This window comes from Thunnus thynnus, chromosome 18, assembly GCF_963924715.1.
Source record: "Thunnus thynnus chromosome 18, fThuThy2.1, whole genome shotgun sequence".
In the NCBI taxonomy this organism is placed as follows: Eukaryota; Metazoa; Chordata; class Actinopteri; order Scombriformes; family Scombridae; genus Thunnus; species Thunnus thynnus.
Window position 1 is genome coordinate 3,854,814 of NC_089534.1, and position 20,661 is coordinate 3,875,474.

At 39.6% G+C, this 20,661-nt stretch overlaps 1 protein-coding gene across 3 annotated transcripts in view; it reads left to right on the top strand.

Moving 5' to 3' along the window:
• The window catches only part of galnt14 (UDP-N-acetyl-alpha-D-galactosamine:polypeptide N-acetylgalactosaminyltransferase 14 (GalNAc-T14)), a 203,702-nt gene that overhangs the window by 162,645 nt on the left and 20,396 nt on the right, over positions 1–20,661 (top strand). For all 3 annotated transcript variants that reach the window (XM_067573198.1, XM_067573199.1, XM_067573196.1), the window contains 4 exons: positions 4,052–4,139; positions 6,479–6,563; positions 11,368–11,471; positions 15,620–15,746. In XM_067573198.1, coding sequence (XP_067429299.1) covers positions 4,052–4,139; positions 6,479–6,563; positions 11,368–11,471; positions 15,620–15,746 — 404 coding nt within the window. The remainder of the gene's footprint in view (positions 1–4,051; positions 4,140–6,478; positions 6,564–11,367; positions 11,472–15,619; positions 15,747–20,661) is intronic.

Here is a 20,661-nt window from a genome sequence, read left to right on the forward strand (position 1 = left end):
AGCCCGACTTCCAGGTTAGCAGCTTCAGTTCCACTTGCTTTCACAGCCGCGTGTGTTTTCTCATATTATTCATTAAAACTTTATACTTTTTTCTGTCCATATTTGGAGCTACTATCAGACTAGCAGCAGAGTATTCCTGACAGGCTTTGACAGCATTTCTGTGGCTATAGACTTGTTAACAAACCAACCGTTGTTTCATCATTCATGGCAGATAACTACCTTGTTTATTTTATTGTCAGAGAGGTGATTCAAAGTAAAAAAAAAAATCTACAGCTTTCTTATGCTGTTTTTGCTTTTCTCTACTGATGATTGTTTCTGTACATGAATAAGTCTACTTTTGATGTCATATCATCAAAAATGATGGTAACATACTGGTTGACATACTTTGTTTATGTTGCATTGTGGGATAATTTAGCCATAACTGAAGAATCGGAGAAGATTAAAAAGCAAACACAGTAAATAGTAGGGCTGTAGTCAACCAAAGAAAATCTTGGTCGACTGAAATCGTACATAATCGTCAACTAATCGATTAGTTAGGGGTTGGGGGGTGCGTCTCTATTTCTCTGTCTTGCGTCGTCAGGTTATGCTAACCCATTGTTGCTAACTTTGGAGCTAACTCCCTTCACTTTTCCAGCATTTGGGTAAACAACAGACATGACTTCTTAGCATTTATTAACCAACACACTGTAGTCTGTACTGTACATTTACTGCCAGACTGACAACTTACTACTAACCTTTTCCACTGCCCCGCTAGCATCCACTGTCACTTTCCCGCCGCTCACTCTTTCCCACTCGCTACGCAAACATACTATGCAATGCCGTATTCCTTAACGGAGTTACGCTACCAATGTAATGGAACAGCGCTGCACAGAGACTCACAAACACTATTGATTTCCGAATGAATGGATATTTGGTGTTATTTTTGGCATTAAAGGTATTTTATTCTTGTAATAATTATAGGAGAAACACTGATTCAGTAAACTCTCGGTAAACGTTGAGTACAGTTAGACCCAGCGGTCTCCGTTAGGTTGGGTGAGTTCAAAGTTGGTAAAACAACGGGGGTGTTTTCAAAACACCCCCGTTGTTTTACCAACTTTGAACTGTTTTCACAGGTAATTTGTTAGTCTGTCCCCCCGCCGCAGGAAATAATGGATTAATCCTGGAAAGCTGTTGATGTAGCACTTTTCTCCTTATGAAAATAACACGGAGATTATTCGACCAATGAGAATTTAGTCGGACGAGAGCATATCGACCAACTAATCGACCAGTCGACCAGCAGACTACAGCCCTAGTAAATAGCTAATAATGGGATGAATGGTGAGTGATTTCTGGTGTACGTCCAGTATGTGATGACTCTTGTCTTGGTTTTCTAAGTAAATGATATGTTTCTTGTTTTAACACTGATACAGTAGGGATATTTAGCCTGAGTAGCAAAGCCAGCAGGGCTGAACAAAGAGAAAAAATAGTGCCAAAAGAGTTGAAAAAGAAAACAGACTAATAGAGGTTAGCCCAGGAGGTGTGAGCCAAACATGAGCCAAAACTACAATAAACACCGACGCTGCCTTTCTAAGCTTTAAAAAAAAAGATATTCAGAAGATAAAAAGGTGCAAAAGTGCAGTGAAAGTTGTGATTTTCTTTTATTAGGATGGTGGGTTCAGTTTTTATATGTTAGCAGCAGTGTTTGATCAGTGTCTTTACAAAACAGCAATCAAGACAGCAGTGTTATGTTTAATCTGAAAAGATTGTGTTGTATAATCTTCTATTGTTATCGTACTGCAGAATATTCAGGAACAAATATGAGTAGTAGTAATCCAGCTCTGATGCAGGACAGATTCATGAAGGATGATGATGATGATACAGGATGTTCGGGGTCAGTTTCCTCTCAGCTGGGTCATCAGATGGTCTCATTCCAAATGTTCAAATCAGGTGGAAAAAAAAAGAGGAAATGGCTGAAATTAAGAAACAGCTCCCGAGCGATTTGAAAATAACGCTCATCCAATTACAACAGTAATGTCGCGAATGCTTCACCCTGAGTGCTGCACAGTGTCATTACCCTAACAGCTATTAAAGCAGACGCAGTGCTTTGTAATGTGGCTGGAGCTCTGTGGAGGGATGCAGCCTGGCGTCCCCTTGCACTGACCCTGCAGCTAATGGTCCAGAACCGCTCCACCTGCTCTGTAATATCACTGGCTGAAGACGCATCCAGCCGTTTGACCAAACTAATAGAGGGACACTCCATGATTTAACGGGGAGTCCAAGTCTGGCATGCTTATGTGTGTGTGTGTGTGTGTGTGTTGTACTTTTATCCTTGGAAAGAGCCGATGGTGCCATCAAGGTAGTAATATGAAGAAAATCAAGTGCAGACATTTTGCCAGTTCTCACTTTTAAAAGGGTTTAGGACTCAGTTTGAGGTTTAAGGTGGAATTACTAAACTAAATCCATAAGAGTCTTATAACCTTATGGATGATTAAACAGGAGTGAGTGATATACTAGCAACAAATAATAGAACATTGTTATTGTGTTCATTTGTCTCATGTGTAAGTCATGATAAATATGTGAACTTTAGTTTAGCGTTAGGAAACAACGGTACTGCATATGTGTCATATCCACCAGCCACAGAAATTTAGCATCATTTTTAAAGCTACTTAAAAGTGCTCTTATCCACTCATTTAAAAAGTTTGCCACTTAACACTTTGTCCTCTTAAACCTGGACTCACTGTTGGAGTTCAGTCTTGTAAATAGTCATTTATGCAGAGGAATTAAATTCATACTCACATGTTTTGCTATAATATAAGAATTAAATGTCTTTCTAAGAGTAAAATGAGATGAATCTCATGTATGTGCGTTAAGTTTGCAGATGTCAGGAGGCAGGGGGAAACAGCTAGCCAGTCCTCTGTCCAAAGTTTAAAACTACACCTACCAACACCATTAAACCCCACAAATCAACCTGTTTAACCAGTACAGAAGCAGACATGTAAAATGGTAATTTGCAGGGGAGTTTTCGTTGAGTCATTCAAAATGTTTCTATTGTTCTAGAGTAATCACTTGCAACACTGAAGGTCACATGACATAAACTGAAGAGCAGCTAACAACTTGTTTGTTGCATGAGAACAGTGCATCATCTGCAAAGAGGAGTAACCCAGAAAATGTTAGCTGAATATCACCAACAGGAACACAGTAGCACATCAAACTTTAGACTGATAAGAGAGAATATAACAGTACCTCATGCAATCTTATATTCCCAACTCTTAACTAATTGATTTATTTCCCAGGTGCTGAGATATTTGACTTAAAAATGTTACATTACACTATGTTAGCCTAAACTAAACCTCCAGCTATAGTGATCATGCAGGTTCCTTTTGTAAGTAACTCCTAATGTCCACAAGATCCATCTGTGTCACGTTTCGGTCTTTATCAGTCACATTTATAAAATACTTTGGAGTTGTTCTGCAACATTATTTCATGTTTTACAAGCATATTAAATACAGGTTTGCAGCTGGTTTTCATGCTCTGTGGCCGTGACATTCAGTTGAAACATGTCAATGTAAATTTTTATGTGCATTAAATCTCTATATCCACTGTATTATTCATTTTTTCTGCTCATTCATGGTGAATCCTCCTTTCATTTGGAAGGAGTTTTCAGTACGTCTTATTTTCATATGACTTAACAGTCGGACATTAATGGCATTAAAGTGAATAAAATGGAATTGAATGGAAGTGAACAGAGGTAGAGGTCACTCTCACCTCACTAAATGTGCCGTGTGCATGATTGGTGCTGAATGACTGAAACTCCTTTTAATGTGGTGTAATATAACGACCTTGGAATATACAGTCTCTTTCACACACACGTGCACACACACTGGACTGAAAATCTCATTTATTGCAGAGGAATTTGATGATCTACCCACACGTTCACCCTCACGTCATTTTCTCTTTTTTTTAAAATCTCCTCCTTTATTTCTCTTTCCAGGATGTTGTCCTTTTCTTTTTTTATTTGCTTTACAGCCCTAACCCAACATGAACGTGTGTCTGTGTTTTCGTGTGTACCCAGGACCCGACCCGTGTGGTCAGCCCCGTCATCGACATCATCAACATGGACACATTTGCCTACGTGGCGGCCTCTGCTGATCTCCGTGGAGGTAAGAAAACACTTTCCTCCGTCGACACTCTGAAATAAAAATGGCTCTGAGGCGCCTTCGGGGCATCATTTGATGACAGGGAGTAACCCCAGAGGGTTCCCGCTTTATGAAGAAGCCCCTTCATGATGAGTTCATGAACCTGTTCTCAGTGTCAGGAAACTGTAATATACAGGTTTTGACAAGGTCTTAACACCTTTTAGATATTAGTTTCTTGTGAAGACCCTAAAGGTGTTTATTGGCATCATGTTGGATCTCAGTGGTATTATGAGGATTTTTTTCCGTCAAATACAATCTTATATCAGGCGGATATTAGAAATATTTGTAAAATGTACCACCCGAAAGCCACTGCTGATGTTTTGAAACTCAGCTGTAAACTTTGCTCACATTCATTGTTTCTGGAAATATTTTTCCCTGCTTTAAAGTTTTCCTTTAATAATATTCACAAAGTCCCTCAACATAGAGACACTGTTGTCTCCTGCATTATTTAATGATACTATAGGTTTATATTATGGACATCAGTTATATTGGTGTGGTGGAGGGCTGAAGATACTACAGCACCTACGAGCCTTAGCTGTCATTGCTTAAACCATTAATTCTGAATAGTTAGGAATGAAACATTGAATGAAACATGGTACCATAGTTGCAGAATTCATCCAAAATTGGATTCAGAATACAAAAATGAATTGACTTAAAAGGCAGAACATTTTATTATGTTCAGTTCGTCATCAGCTGAGCACCCAACAGAATTTCAAGCAGTGATTGGATGTTTCTTATCAAACTACCCTTTGTCTTGTCAAGTTCACTGTTCCCCTGTTTTCATGTTTGCAGACTTGTACTTTTGACTTTTTATGATTGTATTCGTTCATCTATTGTGCTGATGATTCAACCAGGAGACTTTTACTTACAAACCCCTGGATGCCATAAATAACTCCTCACACATGTTGGATATCAGCCAGTCCAGACTCCTCCATCATATCCGAGACTGATGGCTGCTATCAGATGTCTCGTACATCAGAGCATGTGTGACTGAAATGCAGTATGGGAAACCTGAAACCAGGAAATCACTAATTGCAGTGAAAGCGGAGAAGGAAGGATGTTGTAATGCACCGAGCATCGACAATAGAACAGAGAATCTAAGGCGGGGTTTTTCCCTTTTTGTTCGACACATTTCTGCAGTTACAGATGAGCTGAAGTCAGACGTCCTGATAAAAACATCAGAACAATACACAACCATGTTCGCCACTCGTCTCCCTCCGTCATCCCTCACTTTCTCTAAAGCCAATCTCTTCTAAGAGCTTCATAGTCCCTCTCTCTCTTTCCATTAGCCTGTCTTAGTCCAATCTACTTCTGTTGGTAACAGCAATCCACCAATCAATGCTGATAATAGCCCTGTCCTCGGCCTTTTCTCTCTCTCTCTCTCTCTCACACACACACACACACACACACACACACACACACACACACACACACACACATCGAGACATACAAACAGACTCTCGCATGTTGATGTGTACAGACACACACCCACACACATAAATGGAGGATGGAAATGCTGTGGCAGCAACTCCTTGGCCTGCTGGACTGCCATATCAGCAAACACACACACCTACACAAGCCAACACACACACATGTACACACACATACATAGAAACTGATGCTTTATTGACAAAAATATTGAATACAAATGCAAAAGACAGACTATCTACTATGCTACGGACTATTTCAAGAATGCCAAACAGCATGATGTGTGGCTCATATGTTAATGTAATTGATGTCATTGATTGACCTGCACACTAAAAATCACTGAGTTAAATTTTTACCCAGTTTAAGTCAATAAAGCAGCAACACAATACAAGTTAATATTACCAAGAAAGACACTCAAGACAAGCAGGTTATAATCTACTCTCTTCAGCAAACACGTCACGGTTTGTTATCTTTCAGATGTCATATTCACATAGTTTTGTACAAGAAACAATAAATTTGTGACAGGTTTTAGTTAAAGCTTGTGTGTAACACTGGGTCAAAATAACAGATTGATAAAGTTAACCTCAGCAGTCGTATTGATGCTATATTGACCCAAACTGAGTAGAATTTTAACCCAGTGATTTTCAGTGTGTGGGGTCAAATCAGGTGACGTCTATATATGAAGCATCCTGGTCACACGCTGAATATTACCTGATGAAGTCATAAAGTTGAGATGTTGCAATTTTACTCGATAAATCGTTGTTTTGGGAGCATCTAATCTTAATTTAGTGAAGCCTTGGTAATGTACGATATTCTCTCTATATATGCGGTATAATGTATATAGTATGTATCTTGTATCTCTTTTTATCTCTCAGGGTTTGATTGGAGTCTCCACTTTAAGTGGGAGCAGCTGTCGCCAGAGCAGAGAGCTCGCCGGACTGACCCGACCCAGCCTATCAAGTAACACGCTGACGCACGCAAACACATACAGTATAACACACGTAGACACACATATGTACAGTAGAGAGTGTGTGCAAGGTGCAGACAGCAACAAAAACACATAGGAGAGGACAGAGAGGTGGAGAAGAGAGAAAAGGAGAAACATGTGAGGAAACATATGGAGATTAACAGAAATGCTATTTTTCATTCAGAATCTTAAAGTTCAAGCTGGTTTCTGGCGTGTAAACTTTCACCTTCACCAGATATTTACTGTACACAGAAGTTTTCTCTTTGTTCTGAAAGTTTCATATATAAATACAAAAAAAAACTTGCCAGCAAAAAGTTTGATGTGGGCGTTTAACCCTGATCCTCACTTTCCATTTTCAAGCTTGAGTTGAGAGTTTTAATTGCAACTAAATGTCTGTGTGTGTGTGTGTGTGTGTGTCTCTCTGTGTCTGTGTGTGTGTGTGTGTGTGTGTCTCTCTGTGTCTGTGTGTGTGTGTGTGTGTGTCTGTGTGTGTGTGTCTGTGTGTGTGTGTGTGTGTGTGTGTGTGTCTCTCTGTGTCTGTGTGTGTGTGTGTGTGTGTGTCTCTCTGTGTCTGTGTGTGTGTGTGTGTGTGTCTGTGTGTGTGTGTCTGTGTGTGTGTGTGTGTGTGTGTGTGTGTGTGTGTGTGTGTGTCTGTGTGTGTGTGTGTGTGTGTGTGTGTGTGTGTGTGTGAGTGTGTAGCTGATGTTGCAGTATCCATAGGGAGGAGAAATATATTTTGTCTAGACTACCACTTAGACTGTAGTGTTTCAGAATATGTGAAAATATCCTTTCATATATATATACTGTGTATTTATTTATATCATTTAGTTTAAACTTTTATACTTTGAAAACAATTCCAGTTGACAGCAGGATCTATCTGCAAATATCCTCAATGTATTTCTCTGCATAAAATGTAAATATTCAGATGAGATAAATACTACAAGAAGTGTTTCAAAAGTTCATTTTAATATTTAAAGGAATCTTTGTTGTAATGTTATTTATTGACCAATAAAGCAGGACTTTCATCAGAGATAAAAACACAGAATTTACTCACATAAACTTTTACAAAGTTTTGTTATAAGATACAGTAATATCTTATAATAAACATCTACCTTCAGATTTTGTTTGTAACAAGAACAATACTTCTGTATAAAAAACAAAACAAAAGCTGCAACATTTTTTTATCCTTTTTCTTCTTTCAGTTGTTTTCATCGTTCTTGAGCTTCTGGACTGTCATCCTCATCTTTGAACAATTTATTTTGCTTCTACCTTTCAGCTTCTTATCGAGCCCCAAAAGTCCTGAACGATGATTTATTTTTCATGTCGTGCACACAAGCTGTTATCTGTCTGTAGATTCTTCTAGTAACAAAGAAGAATCTAAAACAAAAACCACCATTTTATCATTTTTAGTCGCTCATTGAGTTTATCAACTGTGTGTGTTTGGAGAGTTTGGTGTGAAGCATCATATGAACATACGTTACTGTCAGCGTCAGTCAGGAAGTAGTTGATTTACCAATTTAGTTTATTATTTAATGTATTTATATCAGGGACCATTTACAAAATACATTCATCTCAAACAATGAGAAAAGATGCTTCGTAGCAGATTTAGTTACAAGCTAATTTCCATCTGTAGTCTCTGAGCAGGTGAACAGAAACACACACACACACACACACACACACACACACACACACACACTTCATAGGAATAAATACAAAGCAGAATACAGATATCAAAATATTACACACATATATATATCCAAAGTTATTAAAACAGGTCATCAAAATGTCAACTTAATGCTGACAAGACGGTTACTTAAAATCCATTTTTTGACTTCACGAGAAAAAATATGTAAATCTGTGCAGGTTTTCAGATTGACAAGGAGCTTATTTCTTTCTTTAATGGCTTTAAAAGAAAAAGCAGAGTCTCGTTCAGCGACGCCGCGTCCTCCCCTCGAATCAGACCTTGAAGCTCATTTGCTCGGAGCGGAGCTGAACAAAGCTCTGCAACAATGGTGGACGAGCAGCATTATGGATTATCTAATGCACTGAACGGACATTGAGTCGTCAAAGCTTAACGTTTTATAATTAACATGTATATCAACAATAATGATACTGTCATGATTTCCTGTTCAGGACTTTCAGGGCTTATTTATGAAGTGACCTAATTGGTTTTAAGACAGTCTTGTTTGTCTGAGACCGACATGATCCACAGTAATGAAAATAAGAAAAAAGTATTCAAATATGTCTCAGAGGCTTCAACTGTTAACAAACTCCTAATATGTCTAAAGTTAGTGATGTTTCAATACATGGTACATCTTTTCTCCTCCGCCGCCTGACTGCGCTTCCGTCGACGGACTGTTTCACCCTGATGGTCTCGGTGCTGCTGTGTTCAGCTGCACAGATAGGAAACACCTCGGCTGACAGGATGTACCACTCTGTTTGGAAAAAAAAAACTTCTTCTTAGTTTATAACGTCGGTTGGCAACCAGCATATTAGGTGCATTACCGCCACCTTTATTAAAATCCATTATTGTGCATCATCTGCATGATGTGGGTCCCAGTTTGAACCCCACTATTAGTCATGTCATAATAAAACATACACTCACAATACATAGAATATGTTTACAATCCAGAAAACCTTATATAACTCTTTAAAGATATAAGATCCACATTATTTACATCTCAGACTGTTGCAGCAAATCCTGAAAAAGAAGACTAAAGCTTGAAAGATAATAAATACCATATATACAAGATCACATTATCTGTGGCTGTGTTGGTTAATTATACAGCTCTGTATTAACATCCCACTGCTAAAATGACGCAGATTCCTTCCTGCAACATCAAATCAATAACAAAATGTCTCACCCTCCTCTGACCTGGCGTCGCCGCAGCGCCCCCTGCTGGGCCGAGGTCACACACGTCATTCACTGCAAGTTTACACAAAAGCGGATCATCGATGCCTGACAGAGCATTTGCTTCGGAGAGATGAACAAACAAACAAAGGGGAGGGAGAGGAGCCACAGACCCAAACACACACACATACACACACACACACACACACACACAAACACACACACACACACACACAGTTATAAATAATAAACTTTGGCTCCGTGCCTTCTTCATAAGTCAGAGCTTGGTGGCAGAAACACAGATTTATTCCTGTGCCAACTTGTGACTGTCTGACTTGTTTTTTTTAGGAGGAGGCAGAGTGTTAAACTCTCACAGATGAACAAGTGGTGTTGGTGTGTGTGTGTGTGTGTGTGTGTGTGTGTGTGTTATGGAGATACGAGTAGAGACATGGAGTTCAGCTTGTTTATTATGATGGTCTGTCTCTATCTGGATGTCACTGTGCTGCTTCTGTCAACCTGCGGAGGCTGGACTGAGTCACTGTGTCTGTCTGAGACTTACACACACATCTATACACTATACTTGTGAGGACCCTCATTGACATAATGCACAAGTATTACTACACATAACTAGTAACTATCACTGTCAAAAACATGTAGTGGAGTAGAAGTATTAAGTAGAATAAACTTAAAATACCCAATTACATTACAAATACCTCAAAAATACCTTCCAGTGCTGCTAAAGCCTGTTCAGACCAAAGTTAGCACTATGCTAAAAGATGTAGCTTCTCCTTTTATTGCAATGAGACCACTGAGTGGACCTGGCAGGGTCTTGATGCAGAGGCTCCAGCAAAAATAGACAAGGCCGAAATGAAAAGTGATGTCATCCCACCATGACACACTGAATAGGTCAGTCAAATATGTGCAAGCTCAACTTCGTGGTTAAAAACTTTGTTACATGAACTATGTGAATCTGCTGTTTATCACATGATCGTCAAGGAGAAGGAGAAAATGTCTGACTGTGATAACTTTCCAGAATGGTAAAATCATGTCACCATTACCTAAAACCAAGTGTTGATTAAACAGGAAGCAGACAAAACGTCCTCACTGTGTAGGTTTGAAACTGGGTCCTCACAAAGATATAAGAACAAGTGCACACACACACACACACACACACACACACACACCGCAGCTTTGTCTCATTTCATTTATTTGCCAAGTTATTTCATGCTGTTTAATTTCCTCAGTTTGCTCCCATTAATACAAGTACACACACACACACACCAAACCAGCACAACAGTCACATATACGGTCCACACACACACACACAGACACACTACAGTAACACAAGCACATACTTTTACACACACACACACACACATATGTACATTCCTGTGGACACACAAGGACGTATGCATTATATGTGGCGCATACAATACATATAATACATTCAGACTCACTGTCACACACACAGGATGCTATTTACAGGCTGTGCAGCAGTATAATCATTAATCAACAGAGGGTATTAGATGATGCATGCTGGCCTTCAGATCATGATTCAGCCTGTGTGTGTGTGTGTGTGTGTGTGTGTGTGTGTGGCTGCAAACCAACAGGCTCATTTCTATTTTAGAGAATACATAAAGCATCTAAAGAAGAAGAAGAAATAGTAGTAGTAGAGTATCTTTACTTGTGGATTAGATTAGATGAGATGAGATTAATAAAATGATAACTGCTAATCAGGAGATGTTGTTTTCTTTAAACACACAGCCAATCAAATGGTTCCCTGATGATTTCTAAAGGTCTCATCATCATCATCATCATCAGGATCTTCTTCAGACCTGTGAGCCTGATGATGAGACTTAAATCTGGCAGCACAAGATTAGACTTTATATACAATACAACACATGCTCTGTCTCTTCTCTTTTTCACCGTCTCTCTCTCTCTGGCAGGACTCCCATCATCGCGGGCGGGCTCTTTGTGATTGACAGGTCCTGGTTCAATCACCTCGGCAAATACGACACCGCCATGGACATCTGGGGCGGGGAGAACTTCGGTGAGTCGTGCAGAAAATTCCAGAAATTTCCTAAAAATTGTAAAAAGAAAATGCAAATGACTGCATGTTTCCATCCACCATTGTTATAAGTGCCAACTTTAACCACCAGGGTTTAGTCTTCTCTAGATATTAAGATGGACATTTGTATAAAAACATCAGTTATTTTTCAGCTCTCTCTCCTTCTACTCTACCTTTCTCTCTTCTCTCCTTTAAGTTTCCTCAAAAATATAAAAGACCAGTCTCACTCTGCAGATGTGGGAGGATTACAGCAGAGTTGCATTTAATTTGTTGTTGTTGCATTCATAGTGATGCAAACTGTTTTCTGAGCCAAAATCCAAAGCCGTGAACATATGGAGAGCTGTAATTTATCGGGTTTTTTTGGCTTCTGCAACTCTTGAAAGTATGTTTTCATTATCATCATCATCATCCTGCCAGAGAGAGAGAGAGGCGGTAAAAAACAAGTTACTGGTGTAATACTGCTGCTTTACTGACACATATTTAGTAGAGAAAAATATAAACACGTCACCTCAGAGTCAATACTTTGTATTAACGAGTATAAAGTCAAGTCTGATGTGTCCATATAGACGTGTAAATAAAGTCTCGGTTGGTTTCTTCTCTCCGTACTGGACCTGAAGCTGACTCCTAGAGGCTCCTTTGATATATATATATTTATATATTTATATATTTTCAGGTTTTACACTAGTTAGAAACTTCAAACAGATTCTTGCTCACCATCGAGTCTCAGTGATAAGTTCATAGGACCAAGAAATTATGAAGACGGTCAGTTTATTCAGTTTTGGAGGAAACTTACCAGATGAAAGATGAAAGAAATCCCATAATAATAAAAAAACATAAGTACAAGAAACCAACAGTGTGACGGAGTTCTGGTTTCTTCTCATGTCAAACTGCTTTGAACAAGTTTACAACCTGCAACTAAACAGTGATGACATATAAATGTTGTTTAGGAGAGTATATAAAGCTGTAAGGTGGGAGGCAGTGTTTGATATGATTAGTATGTAGTAACATGCTCAGTTTGTCCGTTGAGGACTGCATCTGCTGCTGTAGTATTTCAAAAACAATGTCATGTTATGAAATATTCACTTACAGAATAGAATATTTTGCTGATTTATAGATTATGTTCTCAGCAGGGCTGCGAATAATGATTCATTCATTGTAGATGAATCTTTCAGTTATCCTCTTCATTAATTGTATAATCGGTGGATGATTTATCAGAAAGTTTTTTTTGATCATATTTTTATTTCATTAATTCAATTTATGAGCTGCTGCGTACATCTGTAACACTGAAGCAACCAGCCGACTGTCCAACATACAAAGATTTTCAATTTGTGAGAAGAAAATATTCAGATTTGAGTCGCTGGAAGCAGTGAATTATTGTTCCAGTCTGATTGTCTCCTGAGATTTCAATTCATGCAACAAATCTGGAAACATCATGTTACTGTTGTATTCATCAACATGACAGGAAATGTTTATATTAATTATGATATGGTAAAACAAAGCACTGGATGATGGTTTTGCTGTAACACATCTTACCTTGTGCTTTTTAATTTATTTTCAAATAATTTTGGGGTCATTTTGCGCCTTTATTAGATCGAGATAGTAGACAGATAACAGGAAATGAGGGAGAGATGCAACAAAGTCCTCTGGTCAGATATGAACCAGTCACATCACCGTTAATAGTCAACATCTTAATCATAAGTCACGAGAACGTCCTGACTTATTGAATATTTAACCACAGCAAAAACGTGGGACGTAGAATCATCTGATGTCAAAGTTTTATGCTTTGTCAGCCTGTCAGTGATCCACCAGAACCTCCTCCCTGTGATTCTGAGCAGGATAAACACTTGAACATGATCCAGGTGAAATGTATTTGCAAATGAGTAGCATATAAATGCATTTTATAGGAGACAGGGGTGTTTTTTTAGATGTTCTATTGCAGTATAAGAACATGAACAGCTGTGTAAATCAGAAAAAGGGGAGAAATGATTAACAGGAATACGAAGGTCCTTTAATATCAGCTGAACGAAGGTGAACTTTTCTTTCAGCAGCAAAAGTCTGAACAGTCTGACATCCATCCAGCAGCAACATCTGGCTCTCCTGCTGCTACCTGCCTCCAGTCATCTCAACCGTGTGTGTGTGTGTGTGTGTGTGTGTGTGTGTGTGTGTGTGCAATAGCAAATATATGTGTGTGTGTGTGTTCAGTAATAGAGGGTTGGAGTCAGTTTGCTGATTGCTGTACTGCTGCTTTTCTCAAATCAATGAAAGACTGTTTCTTCCATCTTCCATCACACACACACACACACACACACACACACACACACACTCATTTGCTCTCTGTCATGTTTCTGTCAGTCTCACAGGCTCTGTGTCAGTATCTCAGTATCTCACTGACTTCTCGTTCTCCTTTGTACTCTCTGGTGTTTCATCTTTACTTCCATCTCTCCTCTTCCTCATCAAACCCAGTCCACGCTCTCATTTTCACTTCCATCGCTCTCTCTCTCTTATAGCTCTCTCTCTCTCCTCTCTCTCTCCTCTCTCTCTCCTCTCTCTCTCTTACAGCTCTCTCTCTCTCTCTCTCTCTCTCTCTTTCTCTCTCTCTCTCTCTCTCGCTCGCTCGCAGTCACTATAAAACTTTCTTAAGTTCTCAGCGGCTCGTTTCTTTGTGGAAACTCTTCATTCTTTGTCTTCTCTGAGCTCACAGACATCAGCTATGTGAATTTAATGGCACTTACACACACACACACACACACACACACACACACACACACACACACACACACACACACACAACAATGTGAACTAAAGTGAAGCTAGTTGTGTCTTATGTGTGTTGCCGTGCTCACATCAGAGAACGAGCACAGTGTAAACAGGTCATATGAACACACACACACACACACACACACACACACACACACACACACACACACTAAATCAAACAAACAAAATCAGAGTCCGCGTCAGCAGGTCATCAAATATTCAGCGAGGTTTGGCCCACTTAGCCGTGATGCACAGGATAAAAAAAAAAAAAACTAACAAGGAGACAAGAATGAAAAATAAACAACAAGCCTGCTTACACACACACACACACACACACACACACACACACAGACACACACACACACACACACACACACAGAAACTGATAAAATAACTGATATATTTACAGAGTTCATTTTTAGAAAGATGAATTCACTTCACCTTAAGGAAAGTTGCCACATCAGCAGAACTACTCACAGACAGTTTAGACAAGCAACTATATCTTATATCTTATATAATGTGCAGATTAATGCTGTTATAATTTGGTATTGGATACAAAGAATTTAGGTATTCTTTGTTTTATCCAACCATCAGTCCAAAACATAAAGATATTAAGGTAAGTTAGTTATCATAGATGACAAAGATGCACAGAATCGTCACTTTTAAGAAGCTGAAACCAGAGAATGTTTGGCTTTTTGCTTAAAAAGCAGTTGTCAATTATATCTGGTTTTGATTCCACTTTGTTGTCAAATCCTTCTTCTGATTCTTGTAATTATTGAGTAAGAAAATCAACCATATATTGAAAAGAAAGAACAACTTTATTGTCAGCAGATTCAAGACAAGACGAGATGAGACGTCTTAGTAAAATATATAAAAATATATATATACAAATGTTGTTGTGCACACATTGAATGTTGGGTGTTTAATGCGTGTTTTTATCTGACTCTGAGGCGTTACGACTGCAGCCGCAGTAAACAGAAACATTATTATACCTGCTGCATGAAAGTCATCATGGTTTCAGGTGAACTTTCACCCCGACTGAAATGATTTCAGCAGTGATCAGATTTCACTGCTGCTGTTTATTATGTAGCTCAGATACACACTGGAGTGCTTGCTGTGGTCATTACAAGGCAACATATCTCTTGATAAATCCCTGAGATTAATCTCCCAACAAACCTAAACAGAATATGTAGGCGTAGAAAATTATTCTTTGTGATTGAGCCAAATTACAGGAACGGGATGTAATGAAATGTGACGCTGTAATAGACAAACAGCTTCATCTATGAATATGCGTCATCATGTCTGTGTGTGTGTGTGTGTGTGTGTGTGTGTGTGTGTGTGTGTGTGTGTGTGTGTGTGTGTGTGTGTTGCAGAGATCTCCTTCCGGGTGTGGCAGTGTGGCGGCAGTCTGGAGATCCTACCCTGCAGCAGAGTGGGTCATGTCTTCAGGAAGAAACACCCGTACGTCTTCCCCGAAGGCAACGCCAACACCTACATCAAGTAAGTTTCTCAACAAACTTCACCTCAGACTTCCTCATGTTACGTTTTATAAAGCAGCTCTCCGGCATCTCAAACTGATATCAGAGTCAGTCTTAATAAGCAAAAAATAAATCTGTCAACTTACGGCACAGAGACTTTTGAACTAATTAGAGTTTTGATTAAAGAGTCACAACTGATCAGGATCAGACCAAGTTGGACCGTTCCAGTCTGGATCAGTCTGGAGATAAAATCAGTGTGTTGAGTTTAAGGATTCTGATTATCTGCCTTGTGATCCACTTGCTGCCCATCATTGTCATTAATGTTATTTTATACATCGTTATGACTGTAAGTAGGACAGCCACAGTCACATGACCATAAAAAAATATCCAGTATCCACTCTGAAGACTCTCCAGCTCCAGTCCTCGCCGTCCTCGTCCGTCTATCCGCCACCTTCTTCAACTGTAACCTTCTTCTTCCTCTTCATCACCTGTGCTGCTCAAACTGCAGCATAAATTAGCACATCAAACAGTTTTCCATTGTCCATTTCTGTTTTGTAAGAGGATTATTGTGTGCAAAAATGTGTTTTCTTGTGGGATTTTGGGGGCTTCTTATAGACTAATAATAGTCTATCTGTCGTCACTTATCACATGGTTCCCACTATTACCCATAATACTGCTGCCTGACTGAACACCTGACTGATTAACATTTGTACCAAATTAAATAATTACATGTCTGACTTGTCTGTAAATTCCTAAAAATCCTTTTTGTGTGTGTGTGTGTGTAGTTACACAGTATCCTACCTCCTAACTAATAATCACACTAACGTTCATGCTGACTGATTCGCTGCCTGACTGACTGATAATAAACACAGAAGGAAACAGACGTGCAGTGTTTGCACTCTGAGCCGTGTGTGTCGCAGCCACCGAGCGCCGCTCACATCATTATTAAAGTGGATTTACAGCTGCCTGGAAGCCTTTTGCGCTGTGAGTACAATATTATCCTATTAGCACAAGCTGTATTCTGTTCTCTGCCCCCTTTCAAACAGTTCAAACAGAAAGATGTTTACAGGCAGTCCAATAATCCATTAACAGGACTAATGTACTCAGGCTGAATGTTGATCTCGTATAAATAGATTAATCAAGGATACAATAAGGAAGTTGGTCCTGTCCAGATTATCGAGTGTCAACATTACTTTATGGTGCAGTTTATATAGAAAGGAATGAAAAACAGAAATTAGTACGGAATTACGACACAGCGCTTGTTTCTTTTGTTAAATTTGCACTCATATGAGACACATAATGTTTTTTTTTTAAATTGTCCTTTTTGTATATCCACAGGAAGGCTGATATCAAGTGTTGAAAGGCATTGTGGGAAACGTTGTAAATGACTAATTGAAATAGACAAGGAGAGCAGGGTTCCTCCGAAAAACTAAATTGCAGCACTTCATCACAGAATAACTCCCTAGGATCCTCATAACGTCACAGACTGATGATATTTATCTGGCGGGTTTGTTCCTTTAACAGATCAGTAATTCATAAACCTCAGCATGTGAGCAAGGCACTAAAGCTGCCGGGTTAAAGGCTTCACTTCCTAAAACGAGCGCTCCCGCTGCTGAACGGCACTCGGGAGCAAAGCCTCCCGCCAAACGGCTCATATAAACTTATTGTTATATGTCAACCAGATGATCCGCACTAACACTGTTGTGTTTTTTTTTTCTAGCTCGTCTGTTTAGTTGATCATTTCGCTCCCTGTTGGTCGTTACCGAGGCAACATCTGTTCTGTGGCGGAAGACGATGACTTTTATTTGTTATCACAACGTCTCCCAAAAACTGCTCGCGTGTCGCTCCATCGGTTAATTAGCTGGAGACTCTGGCGCTGGCAGTCTGGGTTATGAATATGCTAAATAACACACACACAAAAAAAGCTGCTTAATAATTCGATTACAAAGATTATGCTGTTTCCTCTCTCACTGATGCCTGCTGCTGTGACCTTGTGTGTGTGTGTGTGTGTGTGCAATGAGTGAGTTTTTAATTATAAGCCTGTGTGTGTGTGTGTGACATGTATTTACGTGTCCTGGGCCATACAAACCTCCGCTATCACCAGGAAGGCACGACAACGCCTCTATTTTCTGAGGAATCTACCCTTACGATAAAAGCTCATGTGAAATTCAGTCTTTCACATGTGAACTGAAACATTTCACATGTGAACCGAAACATTTCACATGTGATGTTTTGATTTCACATGTGATGTTTTGATTTCACATGTGAACTTCAGAATTTCACATTTGGAAATCACATGTGTATCTTAAAATTCACATGTGAAAAAAGACAACATGTTTTTAGCTTCACATGTGAATGCAAACTTTACACGTGAAAAGGATAGTGTCACACGTGAAGTGAAACATTTCACATATGAACCTAAGTTTCACACGTGAAACATCCTAAAATCACATGTGCCCTGAGCGTATCACATGTGAAATTCAGTCTGAAACTTTTCACATGTGATGTTTTGATTTCACATGTGAACCTAAGTTTCACATGTGAAACGTCCGAAAACCACATGTGCCCTTGAATGCATCACATGTGAAACTTCCAAAAACCACATGTGCCCTTGAATGCATCACATGTTAAAACACATGTGAGTTATCACATGTGAAACAGCACTTCACATGTGTTTTTTTCGGAAAGCCAAACTGCTCGCAGAAGCTTCTCGTGAACTTTTACTCGTGACCAGCAGAGAGTATCATAAATACTGCATCACAGTGTGGTGCCAGCTGCACCGGGAAGGATCAGAAAGCTCTGCAGAGGGTCATCAAGATGGCTCAAAACATCACTGGGAGACAGCTGGCTGCAGTCGAGGACATCTATCAGAGCCTCCATCATCATCATCATCTGTGACCCGACCCGCCCACCCACTCTGCCCGCCGCCTCCTCCTCCTCCTCAAACTGCTCCCCTCTGGCAGGCGACACAGAACAACGCACGCACCACAACACTGAAAAACAGCTTCTTCCCCAACGCTGTCAAATTGTTGAACATGGCCTGACACTTCCTCCACCCCCCACCCACCACAACACACACACACACACACACAAACACACACACACATCACTGAGACTGCATCTTCTGTTGCTGCTAATTGTTTTATCTGCACACCGGATAGATTTTCTTTTTTAATTGTTTTAATATGGTTTTAATATCAGGGAGTGCCATCGTAATCTGGTTGTGTTGTTGTCTGGCGCAGCAGTACAATGACAATAAAGTGCCTTATCTTATCTTTATACGCCTACGAGCAGCATACATCCTCTCTCTCTCTCTCTCTCTTCCCCTTTCATTAAACTGCCACAGTCAGTGTGTGTAATGTCTGTAATTGAGGGTTTCTGTCATTTCAATGAGATAGTTCACAGCTTAGAGAAACTCAGCTAATAGCTAATTACTACAGAGAGACAGAGAGAGAAAAAAGAGTAAATGGGGGTGAGAGATAGAGGGAAATGTGCTCCACTCTTCGTGCAGTATGGGTGAATAAAGTGCATCGAACAGAAATGAGCTGAATGAGAATTTAGACCTGATATAAACATGCAATCTGATGCACACTGAGCTGCAAACACGAGCTGAATTCATCTCAAAGCTCAACAGGATGAAGGGTCACTGAACTCCTAAACGAGTCTGCCAAAAAAAGCTGCAGGTACGAGCTGGTATAGTATGTAAAAAACGAATGACCTCTGTCCATCACGCAGGAAGTAAACGAGTCGCTAAATATCACCGCCGTGGTGGGTCAGCTCTGCTCGAGCACATTTACTCGTTTGAAATTTGCTTAAATAAATCTTGCAATTTATGAAGATGTCACCAAACAGATGGCGGCACACGGCTGTGAGAGAGAGTTGGCTCCGGTGTAGAATAAAACATGTTGTGCAACAAGGTGAAAAATAACAATATAGCAGGAGCGAGTAGTTTGTGTAATTTACATATTGAAATATGAAAACAATGCAGGCAGAATCAAGATCATGAGAACACTACCTGATTACTTAGATAGATAGATGGATGGATAGATAGATAGATAGATAGATAGATAGATAGATACTAGGGATGTGCAGAGAGCTCAGTATTTGTATTTGTATCTGTATTTGTTGAGGCAGCAAAATTATTTGTATTCGAATTCAAAGTGAAAAGAGTTTTAAAAATGCTGTTTTTCTTTTTATTACGCTTTTAATTTTAGAAAATTAAAGTGTTACAGTAAGTGTTCATGAAGTGTTCCCTTCATTTGTGTCAGTAGTTCAGCTTTATCTCTGGTGAACACCCCCAACTCCAGGACTGATGTCCAAATTAGGAAATGTGCATCATGTAGCAGGTGGATGTGACTCCCCTCACTGAGACCTGCTGATAGACGTAACAGCGGAGCAGAGGAGAGACACTGAGATAGTGATGTAACCAACCTGTGTGCTGGTATTTCACATGTTTTTTTTCTTCCCCAAAAACAAACAAATATTTGTAAAAAAAACACTATTTGTACTTTGCTGAATAACGTATTTGTATTCAGGCACGGCCCTAATAGATTGATATGTTTTTGCAGCACACATTATTCACAGACAGGAGAGTCGGTGTTTAAAGGCAGCAGGTGACCACTGGCAGCCTGCTGGTCTCTATTTTTTTTTACGTTTTCTTCCCTCCTCGTTTCTGCTGCTTCTCCTCCGTCCGTCTCCCTGCGAGTAAAAATATCAGCGGAGTCAGAAACCAGCTCCTGACGGAGGAGAGGACGCCGTCGTCTACTGTACGGCTCACAGTGTTGAATATATCGTTCTGTACCAAACGGATGTTGTTATTTGTGATGTTTGCACTCACACTGTGTGGAGTCTATGTGATTAATGAATTACACCTCTGACCCAAAACTCTGCGTTCTGTCAAAAACATTCACACCTGCATGATGGAAATCCTCAGATAC